At 38.1% G+C, this 11,100-nt stretch overlaps 1 protein-coding gene across 4 annotated transcripts in view; it reads right to left on the bottom strand.

Annotated features, from left to right (window-relative positions):
* Window positions 1-4,059: 4,059 nt before the first annotated feature.
* The window catches only part of PLCL2 (phospholipase C like 2), a 109,417-nt gene continuing 102,376 nt past the window's right edge, over window positions 4,060-11,100 (bottom strand). For all 4 annotated transcript variants that reach the window (XM_027675352.1, XM_027675351.1, XM_027675354.1 and 1 more), the window contains one exon: window positions 4,060-5,325. In XM_027675352.1, the coding sequence (XP_027531153.1) occupies window positions 5,146-5,325 (180 nt within the window). In that variant the 3' untranslated portion in view covers window positions 4,060-5,145. The remainder of the gene's footprint in view (window positions 5,326-11,100) is intronic.

The following is an 11,100-nucleotide window of genomic DNA, read 5'->3' as shown; positions in this document are numbered from 1 at the left end:
CTCCTGCTGATCACACCCCCCCCCCCTCCTTCCTCTCATCTCTGGTGTGCCAAAGTGGCACTAAGGGGGAAAATCCTAGGAGTTCAAGTGGCAAAGGTATGAAGGCCAAAGCAGTACATGCAGCTGGGCCCAAAAAGAGAAATCAAGAGTTCGGCATTTGTATGTGACCACTCTCCCAGCATCGCTGCTCTCTTTGCCACGCCAGATGATATTGTAGAGGAAAGAAACATTATCTTTTGTTCCAAAGTACCAGTAACCAATGGGAAGCATTAGGGATCCAGCAGGATGGCACTGGGACCACACCATCCTCTGGTTACCTATACTCCTGGGCTAATTTTTTTTTTTTTTACATCCAGTTTTGCTTGTCTTTCTCCTTCTCACTGCTGCATTTCAGTCCTTAAGTGCCTTTCCAACTTGGTTGACTACAATGCATGTTCCCCAAAGCCTGTGACGACTTGTTGTTGCTCTTGTATATGAAGCCCTGTTTCTAATCTTTCTGCTGAGCTTTTTGCTGTCCTGTCTTTCCACAGCCACTCAGAACAGAGTGATGAGTCAGAAAGAGAAGTTTAATAGCATCCAGAAACAGAAACAACTAGAAAACCTCAAGAGTTTTACTGCCTTTTTCTTAATGAGAACAAATAAGCTGCAATGAATAAAGAACATCACATGGGTTAGTTTCAAAAATTATCAGACTGACCTGTCCCACAGCTGCTTTAATAACGGAAAGCAAAAGGGATCAGGAAGTGCTAAGAACTGTAGAGGGTTTGATTTAAGTGTTAACTGGAGTTCAAAAGACTGAAGGTCATTATAGGATACATGCAAATCTATTTATCTTTAAACCAAGTTGTTAAATACTCCATTTAGAAAGCTTGGTCACAGTGAGTAGGTGTGAATAGAAACAGAAAAAATTGTGGTGAAGTCCTACACCCATTACAGTCAAAAAAAGCTAGCTAGTGATTTTCATCACTTTCAGAATTTTGCTCATAGCATCAAAACCCCATGGGTTACTAATCCTGTGGCAGCAGCACTCTGACTGTTAGCTATATAGGGATAAAATGACTTCACAGTGAAGAACAAGCCATTGCAAGCGTTCATGCCATACATGCCATGAATATGGCTGTATGATCCCCCTTCTTGCAAATAACACTCTATATTAATTTTTAACCTTCAATTAACAGAAGTGCAAACCTAGGTAGGCCAAGCCTTAATGCAAGATTATTACACTGTGTACAGGACATTCAGGACTTTCCTTGATCTGTGCAACAAACAATGCATATAGCAAGAAGAAATCAGCATTACTTATAACACCCATGCAACAGAAAACTAGGAAATGATACAAATGGAAGGGATACTCAAGTACTGCAAGAGTGAAGGATTGGTTCCTTTCAGCATATTTTATTTGATTAGTAGACCAGTGTTAAAATTTTTGGAACTCACTTCCATTTTTCATGCTGGCAACTCTGAATCATCTCTCTCTGATGCTTCAACTTCAAAACAGGAAAAAGTGAATACAGTAACCAGCCACAGAACCTTATAAAAATATTCCTATGTCGTATAAAGTAGATGAAAAAAAGGTTGACTCATGCAGCATCTTTCACCATGCCTACTTGTGAAACTGTGCAGGGCACCATTCTAGTAGTCTTTGTAGCATCGTGAAGAGAAGGTAAAGAAAAAAAGGACCTGAGATAAAGGGGAAATTTTGCAACACTGCACTTCAATCTCAATCCTACTGACTTGAGTGAAGACTACCATTGACAGCACAAAGTGGAGCTTTGCCCCCAGTAGAGAATGATCCCCAGCTCTGCTTTGAAGGCTTTTGTTGTTTTGGTGGTATCAACAGACTCAGAAGTGTCCCTCAGTAACTGCTGCTGGAGGAATTCCTAGAGAACAGAGTTGTCCTCTATAGCTGGTGGTTGTGTTCAGAGGATGGAAGGCATGGTCCTGGGCTCTGTGAGTAAATATCCAATGGCTGCTATGTACCACACCACACAAAACCAATGAGGAGCAAAGTTTAGGCAGGAAGAACGCAGATGACGTTTCAGAGAGATGCTCCTTTTTCAAACAGGCAGTGTTCCTCCTTTTCCTCATGTTTAAAAAAAGAATTAACTGTCTACATGGTTAATCTGTATGTGAACTTTTCCTTTCCCAAGTAGCATTTTCTTTTAAATTGAGCAATATGCTGACTTAGGTCTCTATACATACCCATACTCACTCACTGTTTACTGGAGCCAAACAAAAGGAAAAAAGGCACTCAGATAAATAGTCACTTGTATTTTGCCTCCATCCTCCATAGTTAAAAACTATGTAAACAGTTAAACTGTATTACAGTTTATTTAAAAAAATAAAGGCCTCAAAAAACTGTAAAGTCAATCTGTGAATAATGTTATTTGGAATACTTCACTGGATATTGGGTGCTTCTTTCTATATAACCTAAAATAAACACTGTAAAAAAAAAAAAAAGGGCTGATAATATGGATGCAAAGAACGCTTTAAGAAAATACAACTGAGAAAAATATACTAATACATTTGGGTTTGAAATTATCATCACTAGGTTAACAATAGAGCCAGATACTTTGCTTGCAGGTGTTTACCCTGACCTCTTTTACATGCAACATGTAAACTCCCTGAAGGATTTTTAGCTGCACATCACCTTTCAGAGTATCTGCTTGACTCAGCTCATTTTAAGACTTCATGGTACACACAGATTTCGACTGAGCATGAATAATGCATGAAATTGACCTCCATTTTAAGGAATCAGCACTACACTCAAATCCTAACATATTTAAACGGTCACTTAGCTAAATGCATGTATTTTAATTTTTTAAAGCAATATTGTGTATCAATTCTTATTCTAACAAGTTAGGACAGGATCAGAGTAAGCAGAGTTACATATATTGTAGAGTTGAACAGAGAAAATCTCTCAGACCTAGTGTATGTGATACTCATTTTTCACTTAACTATTTTTTGCCTTAAAACCAAGAAATAAAGCACCAAACTGTGTTGAATGCTCTCAGTGTTCCCTCACCTCTTTTCAGGTTGTAGTGTGCTAAAGAGAAATACATAAATGCTAAGAATACCCAAGCATTGGTTCTGACAATGTGGTTGGAGGAAGAGACTCTACAGAAATGGTTAATTTGTGATATAAATTATTTCATTCCTTAAATGCCATGCAAACAGTGGTAGGGCAGGACCGCAAATGGAAACTTACTGGCTTTTAGGTGACAACACTTTTCCACAGTCTCCATCTTTCAATTAGGACTAAAAGTCAGAATTAAAATTCCAACAGCCTAGGTTTTGAGCTTTCTGATGAACTGAAACTGACTGTATATTTATGGCACGGATGAACCTTGATGTAACACAGTTATTTTTCTGTAGATAAATCAGATTTAGCTGTGATAGATTTGGCTCTGGAAGACTAATTTCAACATCAGCTCAGAATACAGTTAGCAACCATGAGTTTCATGTTGCTTCCCATCAACTTCAGGTTCAATCAGAAGACTTCCAGCTGCAAACATAGAGAAGGACTGCCTAAAAAGCAATACCTGTAGGTGTTTACCACAGGCTAAATGTTTCATTTTGTACAACACAGAACAGAACTTGCTCCTGGCAAGATCATAATATTAAGGCACACAATCTGTAACTAGACACTGAAAGAGCTTAGCACCTTCTAAAACTGCTCCTAACCCATACAGTTTGACATTTAAAAGTGCAGGCTCAAGATGTGACATTTACTGTGCAAACTGTTTTCATCCCATCCTGTCCCTGCTTTAATTTTATAATAACTAGAAAATAAATGAAGTCTCTAATAATTCAGATGAAGTGCAAGTATAGCAATGTTCTTGTTCACAGCTCTATTGACTTTTACAGGATGTTATATATATGTAGATGTTCTTTACAGTCTCAATGCAGAAAGAGCATCTTGAACTGGTTAAAAAAGAAAAAAAATCCATGTAGAATGCATGTCTTCAAGACCTCTAATTAAAAAAATGCTTTTAAATAGACATCACCATCTTCCCCTTTTTTCCCCATAACTGAACAAAAACTGCATTTTCATCTGTGTAAGATTTTGCTTGTTTTCCTTCAAATTTATTAGCTTCTGTAATTATATAGTCCATTTTATTGTTAAATCAGAAATAGGAAGAGAACACTCTAGGTTGGTATAGTCATTTTACAATAAGCATATCAGCTACAATATCTTTATCTAATGTTTTCAGAAAACCAAAACAGAATCAGAACAGCAATTGATTTATTTTTTGACAAACCTGCTTATAGAGATATCACCTATTCTGTAAGGAAGAAAATACTCAAAAAATAAAAAAGTTAAAATTTAGTTAAAAGCTTTACTTGTTTGAGAGCAATCTCATAAAACTCTTTAATATGAGCACTTCACTTCACAAAATGAAAAACTATTTACATCATTTTACTTGCAATTTGGTCACATTATCTACACACATTTGCAGAAGATCTTAGGCAAAATAGGTATGTATCTTCTTCTGACATAGGCTATCAGATTGATTGCACATTTTCCTTTTACATAATGGCTCTCCAATAGTGCACTGAAGTCAGTGATCACTGTCTAATTACATTCTCATTTTCATTTATGGCTCAACAATAAAATCAATACCACCTCAAACCCAAATATCTGAGCGGCTGAATCACATATAGTGTGAAACGTGGAGTCCACTTTTTTGGATCTGATTTTCAAAAGAATAATACATCTCACTAGCACAATTAACAAACTGTGCAAAGAAAGAAACTACCTGTGCATCGAATTAGTTTGAAAATCAAGGCTTCTTGTCAAATTCTGTCAACTGATTTTCTGCTAATTACATCTCATTTAAAAAATGTTCATTTCCCAATGGCACTACAATGAACTTTTCAGCACGCAATTACTGAATTACAGTATCTTTTACATATATTTGTTATATTTAGGCCAATAATGTAATTTCCATGTTACACAATGTCATTGCCTTCACAAGCAGAGTTGCTACATACATTCACAGTTTCAACAGATTGTAATTAGCTTCTCCAGTTGTGCTTTAAAAATCCCAAATATTTTCCAACAGTAAGTGCAAAGCAAATGTCCTATGCAGCTACAATTGGTCACAGAGTTATAAACTCCAAAATTACGAGAAGAGCCTTCTCTCATTCTCCATTTTCATCACCTGCTTTTTCAGGTATGACCTCCAGACTTCGACGAGGCTTTGAGATTTCTGCATTTTCAGTGCCTCGCTTATTGAGTCCACACGAAAGAGTGGCATAATGGATTTGTTTCAGATTCTCCAGTGCTTCATTTTTAGCATATTTGAGAAGATCAGCTTGTCCCTGTAAGGAACAAAATGGAGTTGGAATACACAGTTGATACTAGGATTTCCTTCTTTTTGACCCTTCTGTTTGTTTTAGGTTAAAATTATAGCTGCCCTTCTCAGAAAAAAAAAACAACAAACCAACAAACCAAAAAAAAAAAAAGAAAAAAACTACAGAAACCAAATGAAAACCCCTCAAATTAGAGTATTTGATGTTATTAAGAACCAAGCTCTTTGCTTTCTCTGAAGCCCACCAGTAGCATCAACAGCAGGACGGGGGTAATTTCTGCCTAACAGTTTTCAAGAAAGTAATCTATGCCATACTTTTAATCCGTGGTGACTAAAAGTGTTTCTGCACAAAGAAAATAAAGGCTGATCTTAATACTTCAGGGAGCCATTTAAAGCTTTTCCGTTTTTTTCATTCTTAGAGATATTTTTTTTCCTAGCAATCTGATTCACTCAGTGGTAGGATGGTAAAGGACCAACGCTTGTCAATGCATGAAATATGAAAATACATGTTGTGAGCAACACACAAAAAGGATAGTGATGACAAAGACTTCACAGAGTTATCTGCAGTTCAGTTGTCTGCAGTCTCTTATCACTGTCCCTCTTTAGAATCATAGAATCATTTAGGTTGGAAAAGATCTTTAAGAACATCAATTCCAACCATTAACATAACACTGCCAAGTCCACCGCTAAACCACATCCTTAAGCGCCACATCACTCTTCCTCCTTATATCAATTAAGTTATAAGTAAAGCTGTAAGAGAAATTGCCCCACACTGAGGTGATTTGGCTCTGTTCTACAGGACTCCACCTCTTCGTATCAATTAAAGCCCTCTGACAGCAACAGCTCTCATTAGCAGTCTATGGATGGCCTTCCCCGCTGCTGGATCTGCCTACCCTGCCCACCGGCAGGGAATGAGCACAGCTGTAGCACATGGTGAGCACATCTGTCTTACTGTGGGGCACAGGAAAGTTTAAAAATGTGCAGAAAGTCTGCATGGGCCAAAATGATTGTGCTGTGTCTGTGCTTCCAAAGGAGAACTGCTCCACAGCTTACAGAAAAGTCAACAATGCTTCAAAAATACCTGAAGGGGAGAAACACACACACACACACAAGCAAACAAACAAACAAACAAAAAGTCTGGGTACTGTAGTTCCTTTAGACTGCCAGTACCTCTAATGTCCAATAAGGTATGAACACTGACTGCACCTTCTCCTGTAATTGGGATACTCTTGCCTGTCTGTCCTGTGTAAATTTTGGCTCCTGGCAGATACTTCTCTTGAAGAGATGCTAATGTCTCTTCTACAGAGATGTTGGCCCTCCTTCTCTGCCAAATAAGTTTGAAATGCATCTTTACATCTTGATTTTAAAAATAAAGGAGAGAGAGAACGGCAGTCAAAAACGTGCGCACTCATGGTGTGATACTTCCAATGCTTCTTTAGCAACTCAGAACATAAATACTATCCTATGAAGTAAGCAGAATTACGCATCTGAGGCACACAAATTGAAAACAAATAGTGCTTCCTTCAAAGAAATAATGCCCCCCTTCCCTTACCCAAGACTATAATAGCCAAAGTCTTCTTTTCTGATCACTAGAGAGGAAAAAAGTCTAGGAGTTCACCAATCCCAGCACATGCTTCAGTAATATTTTCTTCTAAAAAAAACCAAGGCACTTTTTAAAAAAATCACTTTTTTTCCAAACTGACAAACAACTAAAAGCTAATTTAAAACACTCCAGCACTCTAAATGAGTCATATCTGGAGTGCATCTGTTTCTAGCCCAAGTTCTATTTTACATGGATTAGTAGAATATAGTTCTGGAACTTTAATCAAGTTGTTTATTATAGGCAGAGCTGCTAGCAAACAGTCTATTAATAAGGTTGACCAAAACTTCTCAATTTAACCCCCCCTGCTTTCAGTTACTTATATGCTTGCCAAACTTTAACTACTTAAGCTGATACTTTCTATGCAGGATTCTTGTCATTGGCAGATTTTATTATTATTTCTGTTTAGTATTATTCTTTAACCTCATCCATATGGTTCATTCAGCTCCAAGAATAAAGACAGGAAAATGCCATCAGAACTTTTTGAACAATCTTCTGTACTTCCTTCCCTACTCTCACTTGGGATAGGGACTTGTAATTCAAATGACTTCAGGGACCCATAATAGTGGATCCAAGCTACGAGCTTTTAATGAACAAAAATCAGATTTTGAATGTGGTTAGTACAATCACTTAGGATTCCATTTTTGATGATCCTTCATCTCTTGACACAGCACACACAGAGCAATGTGGCAAGACAATACGTATTCCATTCCCACAGAATAATGAATGTGCACCAGGAAAAAAGTTGTTTTTTCCTGGATGGCTTCTCCAAGACACCAACACTGGGTTGCCAGTGCAGGCAGTCCAAAAGCCAGACTAGAGGAGGGGAAGGAAGAGCCTGAGACTCTGGAGAGGAGGTGGATGGAGAAAAGGAGGGGGTAAGAGCGATCTCTGGGACTGACCTGGCAAGAAGTCTAGGACTGCAAAAAGGAAAGTTGGACTGCACTATACAAAGTAGATACCAGATCTTGCTGAAAGAGGAGACTGTGAAACACACAGTGCAACAACACTGAATTTGGATCTCACAGGTGAGCAGAGAAAGACTGAGGCAACATTTGGGGTTAAAATACAGAAAGAAAACAGACTGACAAAATCCATCATGTTGAAAGAAGCCTAAAAATTATAGACAAGTTGAAGGACTAACAACTCAAAAAAAGTGAGAGCTTGGTAATGAGAATAAAAGCTGGTGACAAAGAAAAACAAAAACACAGAGCAGGGAGAAGACTGCAGAATATAATCAAGTAAGGTGATGAGAAAATGAAAAGTAACACTTATCAAGAAGGATCTCTAGAGGTGGCAAGGAGGGGGCAATATGAACTGGAAAGCAATGGGAAAAACTGACAGAAGAGAAAATTAGGCAACAAGTGAGAACAGAAGAGAGGAGGGAGGCAAGAAGAGAAGGAGGAAGTCAAGAGTTAGAAGGAGTGATTGGATTTTCAGCAGGGAACTATGAGTGCCTGGACAATACTGACCAGGGAAGGAGAACTTTGTAGACAAAAGAGAATCTGGATTATTGCAGAAGAAGTGATCAGACTAAACACATTCGGCCAAGTGACATCAAGTTTAGACCAGGTGTTTGTGAAACCAACTGTGTTGTCATTATCTGCTGGTATGTCTTGATCTCAAGATAAAAGAGCCAACCACTGCTACAAAATATGCCACAAGCTCAAGTGAGAGAGGTCTGTGCAATTGTTACGAAGTGTCTAGTTCTGTTGATATACTATCATGAAGCCATATGCTGGGGAAAGAAAACAGCATGCATCTTAAAAATTCAAGTTGCACTCACAGTGAACACTGTAAAAAGTAATACAATACTCCTGAAAGGCAGAAAAGTTAAAAAGTCATCCAAATCTGAAAAATTTGCCTCCATGCATTCTAATGAACTCAAAGACCTTCCTTCTAGTTATGTATCAAATGTCTCTTGTCCAAGGGCTGTCAAGATCCAGTTTCAGTTCTTTATATTCTATGCATCCTGATTTTCACAGTAGGTGCCATTGACTCAAAAGGCAAGTTAATCGCAATGTCAGTTGACTACAAACTGGAACACAGCAATCTCTCAGACCTATGCACTACTCAGAGTAGTCAACTACTCACCTCAGAGTAGTAGACTACTCACCTTCTTACCAGTCCCAAGTGACTGTAGCAACTTGCTGTGATAAAATGCATATTGTAAAGTCAATAAAAGAAACTTACCAACAGCTCAAACTTTATCTTAAGAGAGTACCAAAAAACCCACATTCAAAGAAACAAAGCTGGTTCGTGCAGAGAATTCAATGCTGGAATCTGGAGCGGCTGCAGAACCAAATCCATATGTTTCTCGCTATGTGGTAGGGCTGTCTTTGTCAAGCTCTCATCTCAGATTAAGTCAAAAGGTAAATTAATTTAGCCCTTAGTGTTGTCTGGCAAACACACCTCAAAACTTGAATTTACTCCCAGCACTGTGGTTAACAGGCAGTTTGTGGTAATTCCCACCTGGGAGCGGGACAGATCACAAGTACAGAGCACTCTCCTCACCGCAGCAAACGACAATCACTGCTCCCTTTCCTTCACCGTGGTTAAAATTCACTAACACAACTGAGCACTACATCACTTGAATACCATCTATTTCATGTATTGATGTTCACAAGCTTCAGAAGGAAGAATCAAGCAGCAAGTTGTTTTTTAGGCAGACATGAAAAAGACCTTAAAAAAGATCAAAGAACAAAACTGATATTCAGTTAAAACCTTTTTATAAGCAACAACAATAAAGGATATGGATTACTGTGGAAGTCCAATTCAATATCCTTCATACCACTCTGTCCCAATATGCCTGTGTCAACTAGTCTGGTTTGATTTTTTTTTAAATTATCATTAAAACATTTTTTTTGTTTTGGAACTTTTGGGTAAGAGGCAGTGTTTTTACATCATAGCTCCTTAAAGGTAACTAAAAACAAAACCAAAATCGTTCCTATCAGTTCTCATACCTATGAAATGAGGTATGACTTCAGAGTCAATTGGATATAGGATTGACTGGAATGTCTCAGTACAGTTATCTTTATAAGCTCTTATGTATTCACTCATGATTTTTGCTTAACTGGTTCTTCACTGGGTGTGGGAACATGAAAGTAAAACTGTACAGATGACATTTGAAATAACTGCATGAACACCCTTTCCCCCAAAAAATCCCAAGAAACTCTATCATTAACAACTGGGCTTTAGCTCAGGTTCTGGAACCCAAAGCTCTTATCAGGAAATGTAAAAAGCCCATACCCCTTTCTCCAAGTGTTCCTCTGAGCAGTGGCTGCTTGGTACAATGGGACATTTCTTTGAGCAACCTGGGCTAGTTCCTGCCCAGGGCAGAGGGGTCGGAACTAGATAGATGAACTTTAAGGTCTCTTCCAATCCAAGCCATCCTACAATTCTGTTTCTATGACATACTAGTGTTCCATGCCCAGCTGACATGCTCTGAGTGCAGTTTTGGAATGAGGATATAAAGGACTTAAAACTGCCTAACTTTTAAATAAAGCTTTAGTTAGGAGCCAAACTCCCATCAGTCCAGCAACTTCAAGAGACTAGTAGCTTCAGATATTTAAATAGTACTGGGTTGTGGGAAATCTTCCAAGGACCTACAGGACTAGGCAGCAGCTATCAGAGGCTTTATGAGTGCTTCGTGGCTGCCTGAATCCACTTGGAGATTTGGTTGAAAAAATTCAGATGATTTAAAAAAAATGTAAAAGTTGCAGTCCTGTAAGTGCCTTGAATGTTCCATTTATAAATACATTTTTAAAAATAGCATAGGTGCAGAACCAATGTTATTACAGAGATAACAGATGTCATGAACTGCATGCCTTGGGATTTCTTTCAAGAGAAAGTAATTCATGTTGTCTAATGTGACTTGTCTAAAAACTCATAGCCAAAAAAGAACATCTAACAAATGCCGATTTTAGGAGTCCCACCTTCATTCTGAGTACTTCCATTGAACTCTCTCTTTGTGTTTAGAACAGCACTTCTTTGCAAAGACTGATTTACAGATGCTGTTATGTTCTTCCTATGGGTATCTCAAATTCTGAGCCTATAGAGGGTTTTTCCTCAAAGTTTTCCTATGCCACACAAGTCCATAAATTTTTACAATAGGTTATTTGTAGGACTCTGCTGAAACAGCAGTTGGAGTAATTTTCTTTCTTTAACTGTGTACTTTCTGGCAGA

This window comes from Neopelma chrysocephalum, unplaced genomic scaffold (assembly GCF_003984885.1).
Source record: "Neopelma chrysocephalum unplaced genomic scaffold, ASM398488v2 Primary Assembly neopelma1_26, whole genome shotgun sequence".
Taxonomy (NCBI): Eukaryota; Metazoa; Chordata; class Aves; order Passeriformes; family Pipridae; genus Neopelma; species Neopelma chrysocephalum.
Note: the sequence above shows the minus strand (reverse complement) of the source record. Positions and strands in the feature narration are given on the sequence as shown.